General features: G+C 36.2%; 1 protein-coding gene across 1 annotated transcript in view; it reads left to right on the top strand.

Moving 5' to 3' along the window:
* Positions 1–13713, top strand: part of CFAP54 (cilia and flagella associated protein 54) — a 302579-nt gene that overhangs the window by 254005 nt on the left and 34861 nt on the right. The window contains exons 64-65 of the mRNA XM_059402309.1: positions 147–317; positions 12268–12377. Of these exons, the coding sequence (XP_059258292.1) occupies positions 147–317; positions 12268–12377 (281 nt within the window). The remainder of the gene's footprint in view (positions 1–146; positions 318–12267; positions 12378–13713) is intronic.

Genomic DNA, 13713 nt, shown 5'->3' with positions numbered 1-13713 from the left:
AAAAAAAAAAGCTACACCTATAAAACAAACTAAAACAATTCCCAGAATTTTATAATGTAGAAAATACTGAATGGATATTGAGTGAATGTTTTAAATATTGAATGAATTTATTACCAGTAATTAAACTGCTTTTGATTTTCCCCTAGTTATGTCATGACACTTCTCTACACTCCAATTTATCATTAAATAAACTCTCTGCCAGCCCATCTTCTGGAGATGTGTCATCAGATATGAAGATACAAGATTTAAACAAAGAACTTTGCTTTCAGTGGTACATTCCTCCTCTAGAAAGACCTCCAAAGGACACAGAACCTATGGTATGTAATATAATCACAAAGATAAATCTTATATATAGATATAAAGTTTAACTTGACCATTATAACTTGAAAATAGGGTCCAGCTCCTTGTCATGTAGATGAAAATATCCAGCAATATAGAATCTATGTTGTCTAGTAGAATGAATCTGAAAATAAATAAGAAATCAGGAAAAGTCTGACTTGAGTTGAACATTTTTTCTTTTTCTGATCATCAAGGGATACTTTCCAGTGTGTCGCCATAATATAGGATGTTTAATTTTTTTTTGAAGCCACCTCATCAATTTAAGGATTTTTTTTTCTACTGTCTACTTTGCTAAGATTTTTTAATCAAATCCAAATCTTCTGCTGTGTCTATTAATATTATTTTATGACTTTAATATATTAATCGATTTTTAAAAATATTAAATCAATCTTATGTTCCTGAGATAAACTCAAATTGGTCATATACTAATTTTACTAGGTTCAGTTTATTAAAGTTTTGTATTGGATTTTTGCCACTGTTTAAGAGTAATATTGGGTTAAAATTTTCATTTTCATACATCTTTGTCAGATATATTTTGTATCAAGATTTTGTTAGACGTATAAAGTGAGTTGATAAATAGCCATATTATTCTATTCTCTGGTGACATTTCTATAAGTTTAGAGTAAACTTTTCTCCTCAAATATTTGATAAGAACTCATAAGTAGGGACGCCTGGGTGGCTCAGTTGGTTGGACAACTGCCTTTGGCTCAGGTCATGATCCTGGAGTCCCTGGATCGAGTCCCGCATCAGGCTCCCAGCTCCATGGGGAGTCTGTTTCTCCCTCTGACCTTCTCCTTGCTCATGCTCTCTCTCACTGTCTCTCTCTCAAATAAATAAAAATAAAATCTTAAAAAAAAAAAAAGAACTCATAAGTAAAGCCATCTGATCCTAGTGGGGGTTTTTTGGTGAGAAGATAGAAAATTAGTAATTTAATTCTTAATTGTTAGAGGCAGCCATTAAGCACTAGTGCTCATTTACTAGATGCCAGAAATGGTATCAGTTCTGATTGGGTCAATATCTGTTCTAATGGTTAGTACCCATGTCAAACCAAGCTTTAAATATTTTGACTATCACCCCTGTTTATAGAACATTGGAGTTTTCTGTTCCTTCTTGAGTCAGGTTTGTTTAAGTTTCTTTATCTAGGAATTTTTTCATTTTATTTAAAACTTCTCTCATACTTTTAATCTCCTCATTGTATTTGTATTGAAGTGTCCCTTTTCATTTCTTACATAGGTGGTTTGTGTATTTTTTCTTGATCATTGTCACCAGAGGTTTCTCATCAGTTAATTTTATTTCACTAATCCATATATCTTTCTTCTACTTTGTTTTTGTTTTGTTTTGTATTCTTTTCCTATGTGCTGACTTCTTAAGATAGATGTTTGGTTTTTTTCTTTTTCTTTTTTTTTCTCCAAAACCCAGCTTTGCTATTTATTAATTGTATAATCTTAAGCAAGCTGTTTTTGTTTTTTTTTTAAACTTTTTTTTTTTAATTTATTAGACAGAAATCACAAGCAGATGGAGAGACAGGCAGAGAGAGAGAGAGGGAAGCAGGCTCCCTGCAGAGCAGAGAGCCCGATGCGGGACTCTATCCCAGGACACTGAGATCATGACCTGAGCCGAAGGCAGCGGCTTAACCCACTGAGCCACCCAGGCGCCCCGCAAGATGTTTGTTTTAATAGTCCTTTTTTTCCTAATGTATACATTTGAAGACTATGGGTTTCTCTAAACAATGCTTTGGTTTCATCAAGCAAGTTTTTATTACAGTATTATCATTATCATTCAGTTAAAATTTTTGATATATGATATATGATATATATATGATATATATATATGATATATATCATTATCATTCAGTTAAAATTTTTGAAATTTTTGATATATATTATATATAATATTAGAGAAGTATCTTTTGTTATTTATTCTTAGATTATGTTGTTCTGTGATAATAAAAAAATGCTCTCTATGATTGATATTGTTGAAACCTGCATATTTTCTCCAGGAAAGGATTTATTGTGTAAATATTCCATTGCTCTTAAAATGAATGTGTGGTCCTCTGTTGCTAAGGCAGTGTTCTTATATATACCCAATAAGTAGTGTGGTTAGACTACTTGTTCACACCCCATTCTTGTTTGTTTGCCTTTAATTTTTAAAAATCAGAAGTTATTAAAATAAGTATATTTAAATCTCTCATTGTGATTTTCATTGTTTAGTCTGTCAAATTTTGCTTTACGTAATTTGAGACTATGTTCTTATGTGCAATAAAATTAACTGTTGTATCTTCTTGGTGAACTAAACATTTTATCATTTTGAAATGACTTATGGCCTTTTTGTAATTATGGTTTTTCTCATAAAGTCTGCTTTGTTTGATATTACTAAAGTAAAATGATTTTCTTGTGATTATTTTCACAGCATGTCTTTATCCAACCTTTTACTTTCAATTCTTTTGTATAGTTGTGTTTTGTGTTTTTATCAAAGGCATGCATTTGGATATTTTCAAATGTAGTCTGACAATTTGTATTTGACTGGAGAATTTAATACATTTACATTTAATGTAAGTGCTAATATATTTGGTTTTAAATCTATCATGTTATTTTGTGTTTGGACTTGTCTTAACTCTTCTGTTTTTCTCTTTTCCCTTCTTTTGGATTATTTTTATCATTCATTTTTCCTCTATGAGTTTTGAAATTATATACTTTTTTCAGTGCTTTTAGTGGTTAACTATAGGACAGCATATATACTTATCAAAGTCTAAAATTAATAAATATCTTTTTTCCTCTAATGACTTTTATATTACTGTGGAGCCTCTGGAGCCAGATCATCTGGGTTGGAATCCCAGCTCCATCACTTAATAATTTTGTGATCTTTAGTAGATTGGTTAACTTTTTTGTATCATAGTTATCCTTATCTGTAACTAGATATGACTAGGTAAATGCATAACCTCAATACATAGTAATTTTCATTTATTATTATCTGAAATTATTTTAAAATTATAAATTTTGCTGTCTTAAAGTTTGATAACTTCAAATATACATGTAATACACTTGTTAAACATTGTTTGGAAGCTTTTAGAAAAATTTAGCAACAATATCTTCTTCTAGATACTTTAGCTGCCAACCTCATATAAAAAAGAGAGTAAACTGTGCCTTACCAGCAAAATTAAAGTTCGTAGCATATGGGGGGAAAAAAACCCTTAGTTTGCTTTTAAGTGCACTTCATAAATTTATATCACACATATCACTCCTTGTTTTAATGTTCATTTTTATTTTTATCTAACTCTGAATATTTATCTTTATCCACACCTATGTTCATATGCATGGAAAGACATTTGCACTAGAGCTAATTAGGGAGCTGGAGGAGATGGGAGCAAGTATTTAGAATTAGTTTGATATCAGTCCCTGAACAATTGGAGAAAGAAAAGTGATTCACATTCTAGGAGAATCTTGATGAGAGGTCAAGGTTTTAAAAATGGAATAGGTGGTCACTATAGTCATTTACAGAGGGACCTTCCACCATAGCATTTCTTTGATTGCTGCTCTTTCTAAGAAGAGCCTCAGGCTTTTCCCCATAAAACAGTTGACATATAGTTTTGCCCTGTTCAGCATTTTCATTTGCTTTTTGCCTCCTGCATTGGTCTACTCTTGCATTTTCCAGCTCTTGAGTGCTGTCCCCTCTAGCTGTGCCTCTGGTATCTTCTGCTGCTCCTTGACCCATGTGACCCTCCCTGTCAGATCGTGAAATCTCCTGGGCCTATACTTCTCTTTGCTCTTGAACATACTTCTCCCATTGTCCTCTTCATTCTGCCTCCTTAGGCTGGCAACCTGCTGCTAACTCTTGGTCAGTTATAGCTCTTTCTACTCTTACAAAAAAAAAGGAACTTTAACATATCACTCCCCAGGAACATTTAAAGTTATTTGTCACGTTTTGAAAGTACTCTCTTTCCCACACTTTCCATGTCAAATCTATGCCAGATATTCCATATGCTTTTAAAAATAATAAATCTGCATAGTCTCTTTTGAGGAATTCAGTAATGTAGTTTTCAATTTCTGGATTCAAGAATGCTAATGGACAATGGAATCAATATTGTGTGGGTCTTGAGTAGTATTTTTTTTAAAGAAATTAAAGTGGGAAAAAAGTTTTCTGAATTTTTTGTTTCATGATATTATTAGAAAGAAAATTTCTCAGATTGATTGATCTTCAGCATATGTCAGAATTTGCTGGCAAGAGGAACAACCAAGTAATAAAAAAGTATATCCATTCAGGAAGGGTATGGATACAGAAAGATTACATATTTGGGAAATAGAATGTTTACCTAAGGAGCTAATTTTTAAAAATGAATAAGAAAGTATAAACTATAAAGTTCATTTTGCAAGCTCATAGAAATAAAAATATCACATTCATATCAGCCTGAGACAGAGTGGTCTGAGAAGTTAATGCTATGACTCTATCTGTAGCTGATAGATAGCATCAACAGTTGTGTCTGACAATGAATATGGAAGCATGAACTGGTGTGAGACAGAGATTAGAAGGAGAGCACCAGCTAACAAATTGTGATTTAAACAGATGGCTAGAGTGGTTTTCTTATGCCATAAGCAAAGTAGTTTTCCCATTTCTTAGTTTAGGGACATTTTTCTCCTCTTTGGTAATAAATATGTATGTATTGGGTCATGATAAAAGATGCAGTTGCTGACATAAATTTCAGTCAAAAAATTGAGAAACACTGACTTGGATGGACTGGATCTCCTCAGACCTAAGATTCTATCTTTTCAGAAGATAACAGTGAAATTTGTTTGATGATTTAAATATTGGTGTATTTGTACATTTATCTACTCATACTGTTTCAAGTTGAATAACTGGCTAAAGCTCATGAAACTACAAGATAATAGCAATAGTGAATGGAGAGCTTAGTATATTCTAGATGCTTTGCTTATAATAACTTCACAACTCTGTGAGGTGGGTACTATCCTCACCCCCATTTCACAGAAGAGGAAGCTGAGGCACAGGATAGAGGAATGCTTGTTGGCAAGGAATCAGGATTAGATCAATCTGATTCCAAGTGTGAACTCCTCCAAGTCTGCAATCCTCAGCATGGTGCCTTGTTGAGTCCTCAGACAGTGGTCCTGGCTGCAAGCACTTCTAGCCTCTAGGTGGGATGGTGATGAAAATTAATATCTGACATAGGGAGTTGGAGTTTCCAGAGACTTAGAGGATTAGCAATGCAAGTTAACATCACTTGATTCATCCTACTCAGTCCTCTTTAGTTAATCTAGTATCTGAAGCAGAAATACCATTAAGAACTAAGGATGCTGGTGGCAGCAAAATAGAAATCCTGGAACTAGGGATTTTGACATAAAATTTTTAGATAATTCAGAGTAATAAACATTTCCATGCCACTGTACCTTTTAGGGTTAAGTGTATAACTTGGAAAAGTTTAACTTCTTAAGTCTGGGGGGTAGAAATTATATTATCCTATTTAACAAAATTATCTTTAGAGGAATATAGTAGAATATAGTAGAACCACATTATAAGCTCTTCCCTGGAATTTTGTTAGAAACTAAACATTTTTTGAACAATTTAAGTGTCTTCTAGAGATAGATACTGAAGAGGCTTTGAGGGTCAATCATTTTAATGAAAATCCTGGACAAAGGCTTTAAAAATAATTGTGAAGAATAGCACAAAGACGCATAACTACAACTTAGCTTAAAAAGCTATAACTACAGCCAGAGGTCTGATGACTCAGATTTGTCTTGTGAATACATCTTAGGACCTCTAGCTTTATTCTACCTCATCTTTGTGCTATTTTTAGGACCCAGAGTTCCCAGTAGGATGCTCTGGATCACAAGCCCAGCTTTAGAGTGAGACTTGAATTATGTTTATTACTTGATCAGACTCAAAGGAATGCAACTTGGAGCTAGCAGGAGGAAGGGCAATAAAGAAGCAGTAGTGGGACCTTCCGTTTGGTCTATGAGACCTAATTTGGAGGGAATCAAATTGCTACAAAGGCTATTGTTCTAAGTGCAGCTAGACGTCCAAGGCATGGTATTCAGAAACCACTGAAGATTTAGGCAAACAAGCATAATCAAGTGCAAGAAGTCTGATCTAGCAAAGCACTGAAAATTGGGACTCCATGTGTCAAGTGAAGACAGAGTTGGGAAGAACTGGAAAAGTTCTTGGAGATAAGTCTGATCAATGTAGAATTCAATCCTAGACAGTCTGGGAACGAGAGATATGGAGCTGGTGATCCTTTCTGGAGATCTTTATAGCCCTGGCTAGAGCCAGACTGTATTTCATGGTCCCAAATAAGCATACTTTGCATTCAAGATAAGCTCAGTCCTATATCCTGAAGGAAGAGTTAGGGTTCCTGGGAAAACTACCAAGTCGTAGTAAATGCAAAAGCTCAATGTTATCAGTGCTCTAATTCAGAGATCATACAGATGCCTGGGGCTTCCCTCTGAGGTGCCCTGGATTCTGGGTCTTGTTGGCCAAGTGACTAGTGGGAAGCTGGTGCTGCAGATGAGACCCAAAATTACACCCTCTTTCTGGAAGCTGGGGAAGACAAAGGCTGCATAAAGGAGGCAGAGACTGGTATCAAAGAGTGAAGAACCAGCAGCATTGCCATTCTTTGGAAACTCACTAAAAATACAGAATCTCGAGTCTCCCTCCAGACCCACTGAATCAGAATATCTCCCAAGTAATGTATACATGTTTAACTCTGAGAAGCACTAACCCATTGCTTCCAAACCACCCCATAGCTCTAATGATGATTCTCCAAGAAGCTACTGCATTGCAGCTTAAACAGTAGGCTCCACTGGAAAGCTTTTCTGGCTTCTCTTAGTACCACCCAAATGAAATTTCAGAACTGAAAAGAAGCTAAGAGAATGTTTATCTGATGCTCTCATTCTACTGAGTAAGCCAAGCCCCATATGGGTAGAGTGACTTGAATAATGCCACAACTTATTAGTGACAAAAATAAAAATGGGGACCAGAGTTCCCATTTGGGGGTTTCTTCATATGGATTTCTTTATAACGTGCATATAGCTTAGCTGCTTACTAACTAATTAATAAAGTGTTGATTGAGTGCTACTGTATACCAGGCATTTTGTTAGGTGATTAAGATACCAAGGTGAGGAAGTAATGAATCAAATCCATCTACCAGAGGAGGGACTCTTTTTTCACCCATTGCTGGGGTTAAGGGATTCCCCAGTCAAGTCAGTTTAAATACAGTATTCCTCAATGTTTGTCAAAGACACATAACTTCTTTGCCTTTGGAAAACAAGTCTTTGCAGAAGTGAGAAAGGGAACATTGGAAATTTCAACATGGGTGTATTATCTTCTACAGAATCCAGTCCTGAGTATGCAAGGTGTTATAGGGTAATACTTATCCCTGAGAAGTTGGGACAGTTGGGAATAGAACTAAGCACATGGATTCAATGAAGATAGCCTGGGTGGTCAGATGGGAAGCTGGGTTGGGTCCAAAAGAATATGGAGAGTGAGGTACCAAGCAAGGTAGGCCGAGGAGCCAGGAATGGTCATGAGGCTCACAACCACAGCAGTGATGTTCTGAGCACTTCACACTGACTCACTGCATCCTCACATGATCCATGGGATGGGGATTACCATATTTCCATTTTATAAATGAGGTAAGTAAAGGCGTAGTGTTTCCATAATTTGCCCAAATCACACAGCCAGTAAATGGTAGAAGCAAACCCAGGCACTCTGACTCCAAAGCCCAGGCTCACAACAAATATGCAAGCGAGTTTATTGTTGGTTGTTTAACTACTGCCCTATTTTATCCAAGCCCGTTTGATTTCTGACTGTTATTCCTTGAATTCAGTTGTGCCATGCTCAGTTAGAAAAGGTTTTAAAATTGTATTGCAAAAGCATTGACAAGTGTCAGCCTGAGGAGGAAAAAAGTCATTATCAGGGGTTAAATATAAAGTATATTATCCATTTAAATTTTTCCATTAACACGCTTTGGGGAACTTCATTAGCTCTTACAAGATGTAATGAAATTTTCAGAAATATGAAGATATTAATTAACATGTAGCAGGTGCTGTGAGCACTACTAAAAAAGTATAAGATGTCACTCCTGTCCACAGGGATTTTGTATGCTAGCCTGGGAGTCAAGGTTAACAAACACAAAGCAAGAGCAAATACCATAAGACAGACGAATCTCTCTGGGACTCATTTCATTTTCTTTTCAGAAATGTTTCATCAAAAATTTACTGTAGTTTGAAAAACTAAATTTAAAAGACTTTTAACGAATAAAAAGAACATTTCTCTGTCTAGCTGTCCACATCCCAGAATTCCAGCATTAGATACAATTACTTTTAACTCTCAACTGTCTCTTGGTTGGGTCCCCCCTCCCCATATATCTAAATTACATGCTCACATGATAATTCTTTGAGTGATGAACCTCACCTCACACACTGCTGTGGAAGATGAAGGCAAATATCAACCTGTTTTTTTACCCCTCACGTACATTCTTCTGTTCCACACATTCTCTTAAATGAGTTCTGTCATAATTCTTAAACCCATAGCTGGTATTCACAACTGTGTAAATATCACTCACAGCTGAACCAAATAAGGTCTATTTCCTTACTTCCTGACTTCTATCCTAAAGAAAAAAAACACCTGCTTTATTTTTGTTTGACTTCATGTTTCTCTGTATTCTAGAATATCTCATTTTCCCTAAATTTCAAAAAGCTGTACAGTTCTTCTCTATATGGCCAAACTCATTAGTTTATTTCTCATTCTTTTATTGTCTTCTTCAGAGACATGATCCAAACTGGACTGATTGCTCTCCTGAATCAGATAGCATCCTAAGAGCTCATTAAGCATCCTCCTGAGAATTCCTTCATCTCTTTCTGAGATGGATTCCCTGGGTCCCATGTTTTTCTCTATCTTGACTTTCTCTCTCATGTTGAATATACACATCTTCCAGCTTCCCAACAAAGAGTGTGTTGGAGGTTCTGATTATTCAAAGAACACACCATATAATATATTCCACAAAGTAGTTCAAGGAAGATTTTGGTAAAGGATAAGTAATGGCAGGATAAAGTAAGTACATAACCATTAGAGACAGCCAAGATGCTCAGGAACAGTTGCCAGGGTCATTGCTCAGTTGCACAGAACACACATCATCTACAGATCATGAGCTACCAAAATATGTAAGATATCTTGGTCTCAAGAAAGCAGATGTCTCATCTGAAGAGGAGTCTTTCATACCTCTATGTTCATATAGTCCATACCACATGTGGGGCCAAATTCAGTGATAGAAAAGAAGAGAACAATAGAATCCAGATGGAATTCATCAATATGTATATTTTCTACAAAAAAAAAAAAAATGCTGACAAGACGGCACAGCCTGCCAGCTAGTGTGTTTCAGAACCAAGGACAGGGCTGCATTAGTCAGTAGGTAGTACGTTTCATTTAAGTTTGGCCAAGGGCCAATACCATGACTACAGTCCCCTGAGATGCTAACAGGTTGCAACAGATTGACTGAGATTGACCCTGTACTTACACAGAATATAAAGAGACCTTGACTGTCTGACAAAAAGTCATCATTTTAAGGCTTACTTCATTGTTCCCTAGGCATACAATTCTAGTTTGAAAATTATTTTCCCTCAAAACATGGGAAACATTGCTCCATTGTCTCTAGCAATCCTGCATTGCTATTAAGTCTGGTCCTATTCTGATTCCTAGTTCTTTCTTTTGATTTTTTTTTCCCTCTGGAAGCTCTGGGGATTTTCCTTCTGTCCCCTGTGTTCTCAAATTCCATGATACAATCCTTGGTTTAACTCTTTCATCCACACAGCCCCTTTCAATCTGGAAAGTACAGCCTTTAGTTCAAGAAGAATTTTTTTCTTTGATAATTTCCTCCCTTTGGTTATCTCTACACCTTCTAGAATTATTATTCAGATATTGAATTTATTAGATTGAGTATTCTCATCTTTTTTCCCCTGTTACCTATGTTTTCAAATTAAGGTGAACTTCTGGGAAGATATATATTCAACTTTATATTTCAACTCTTTTGTTGATTGTTTAGTTGTTGTTATCATATTTTTTTAGTTTTTAAGAGCCCTTTGTTTTTTCTGTTCATTTTGACAGCACTGTGCTCTTGATTTACAGATGAAATATAGTCTTATTCTGTTTGAAGATCTCAATTATGGTTTCATTGAAGTTCTCTTCTGCTCTCTGTACCTGACTCTTCAAAATCCTTTCTTATATTAGTTTTGGCCTCTACCTTTCATTTCATGTCTGGTGACCCTTGGCTATTCATTCAAGGTGCTAAAAAGTGTATCAGGTTAGACTTATTGATTTGTAGACCTCATTGTAGGGTAACTGCAGGAGCCAGAGGTTTCATTGCAGGATTCTGAAATGTCAGTACCCATGGGTCTTTTCTCTTTGTCTGGTCAGTTTCCTCAAAAAGGATCCTTTTCAACCACTGTCTGGTTTCCTACATCCCGGGCAGGGCCTGTAGTGGGGGTAGGGGATATCTCGTGTTTAGAATACAGACTTTCACTTAATTCCTATGTTTCCTTTTTTTTTCCCCTTTAAGATATATTTATTTTAGAGACTGCTCATGTGAGTGGGGGGAGGGACAAAGGGAGAGAATCCTGAAGCAGACTCCCTGCTGAGTGTGGAGCCTGATGCAGGGCTCCATCCCACAACCATATGATCATGACCTGAGCTGAAAGCAAGAATTGGATGCTTAACTGACTGAGTCACCCAGACACCACCTCCAGTGTTTTCAGTTCAGCATCTCACCCCTGTTCCTAATGACCCTGAGAACAGATCTCTGATTTGGTCTCAGCAGAGAGGAAAATGGAAGAAGTTTGGCCACAGACAAGGCAAAGAAAGTGGGAAAATCTGGTTGCATGGGCTCATTGAAGGGATGGGAGGGAGGTTGTCTAAGATACCTGGCATCTCCAGTTCCAAGCCTTTCCAGGGCACTTATCACACTTGGAAACCCCTCCAAAGGCAGTTAGGACATAGCCTTTCCTTTTCAGGGTCACCCAGTGCTCTTCTGAGTACCTTCTGTCCTTCAATGTGTTGCTAACATTTCTTGTCTGCTTTACCTCCTCTCTTCTTATCTGTCTTTGTAGTTTTATGGCTTTTTAAAGACATACTTTACTCTTATTTTAGTTTGATTATCAAAGAAGCAGAGATAAATGCCTGCACTTAATTAGTCAGTTTTGACTACCAGCTCTGGGCTTTAGCTTTCTTATATTTAAAATGAAGGATTCAGACCAGATCCTCTCTAAGGTTCTTATGAATCTCAAATTCTGTGACGATGACCATAAACAGGTGCTCTTAATTATGGAATTGACTTTAAGGATTGTCAAGGTGGAAACAACAGGGAAATTACCAGAGCATGAGCCATTAGGATAAATTCTAAATTAGAGGTAGGGACCAGAAAGTTGTATGTAGGTTGAAGAAATGGAAAGAGGAAGGAAGAAGCATTAAGTGAGGCATGGGGCAGCTGTGAGCACAGGTGGAAAAGGGGCATGTTGAGAAGTAACTAGAAACAAGGTTGGATATGCACTAATTACATATTTCAAACTTACAGAGGGCCTTCAAAGGCTGAGATTTAAACTTAATTGTAGTAAAAAAAAAAAGTGACTCTTTAAAAATAATATCAAATGATGTTTATCTTCACCTCAAACTTTGTACAATTCTCATTTGCATCATTCCTCTTTAAAAAAAAATTAAATTAAATTAAAAAAAAATGAAACAAGGGGCACCTGGCTGGCTCAGTCCAAGCCCCACATTAGGCATGTACCTGGCTTTAAAAAATTATTTAAAGTGAATTGAAAAAAAAAAAAAGTTGTTTTCACTTTCAAAGGAAAGCCTCTAAAAATTTAATGATATTATTTTGAGGCAAATGTAGTTTTGATGTCACATTTTATGTCTTTTAATTTTTTATAGGTTTTATTGTTGTATGCCTATAACATGAAGCCCCGGAATATTTCAGATGCTGTACCTAATAGCTCTTATTGCAACGTCTCTATTGGCTCTTTCTGGGTTCCACTGAACAGGCAAGTAATAAATAATTTCCCACAACTCTGCTGATACTTTCTTTGGAACAGGTTGTCTTAGTAATGTACACGGTAAATCACAGGAGAAGTTTTAGAAGAGTTCTAAAACTTTTAGAACTCTTTTTATTTAGCGGGGTATGATACTGCAGTGGTTAAGAGCATGAACTCTGAAGCTAGCCCACTTTGGTTCAAATGCCAGTCGTGCCGTTTACTAACTTTGTACAGGTTACTTAACCTCTCTGCACCTCAGTCTCCCTATCGATGAATTGGGTATAAGAATAATAATAGTACTTAGAATTGTTGGATAAACAGTTCTTGATATTTCATAAAGATTATAAAGAGTACGAGGATATTGTCTATACTGTATTTTGTCTGTAATTTGGGGTGTATTTAACAAATAACGTGTGGCTCTGCATTGGGTTGCCATATTAAGCACAGGCTCTACCACCTCCCTTGTCCCACCTGTCCCCTGTGTCCGATCCTATTTTATATTGTTCCCCATGTCAACAGTCTCTGCCTCAGCTGGGTTGTCTTCCTTCCTTTCCATCGAATGTGGCATATTTCTAATTTTTGCTCTTGCCTGGTTTCTCTCTTTTCCTACTTTACCAAGTTCCTAGTTCGTTTTTTAATTTTTTTCATTACGTAGTTCATTTAGTTTTGATTTCCATTGTTCATTGCTCTTTGAACTCAGCCCCCATATCCTCAGTTGTAAAATGGAAATAATATCTACTCTGCCTGCCTCTCGGGGTTATGGTTAAGATCAACCCGGACAATGTATGCACATACTCTGAAAGGCCAAAAGCACTGGGCAGATGTCAAGTCTCATTACTAAACCCTGTGTCTGTCAGTGTCAGCTCTTTGCCCTGCTAGGCACCTTGTAAGTGCTTAGTGAACAGAGACTTGGTGCTTCTCTGTTCTTCCCTGACGAGCCTTGTTCATGCTCCATGATTTTCATTTTGAAGGACTTCTTGGCCTCACCTTAAAAGAGAATAAAACAAGAGATGTTTCAAGAACTGGCATATTTTCAATTATTCAATTTTCCTTTTTATTTTTTCCTTTTTTCCCCCAGTGAAATGGCAGAAAATCTAGACATAGGACCTACACCAGCCCAGCTCAGTAACAAAGTGGGGAAATTATACACTTGCTTTGTATCCAGAAATATGGCAGGATTTTTTATTTTTTAGAATCACATAATGAAAATGATTATAATTTTTACAGAGTAGAATGTAATCAAACTGACGGGATCCTTTTTTATTCCAAAAAGTTCCTAATTTGGATGTGTTTATGAGCAGTCGTAGGTTTACTAAAATTAGGGACATGCACCAGTCACTGAGGC

Source organism: Mustela nigripes, chromosome 6, assembly GCF_022355385.1.
Source record: "Mustela nigripes isolate SB6536 chromosome 6, MUSNIG.SB6536, whole genome shotgun sequence".
In the NCBI taxonomy this organism is placed as follows: Eukaryota; Metazoa; Chordata; class Mammalia; order Carnivora; family Mustelidae; genus Mustela; species Mustela nigripes.
The sequence above is the reverse complement of the archived record's forward strand: the minus strand, read 5'-3'. Positions and strand labels throughout refer to the sequence as shown.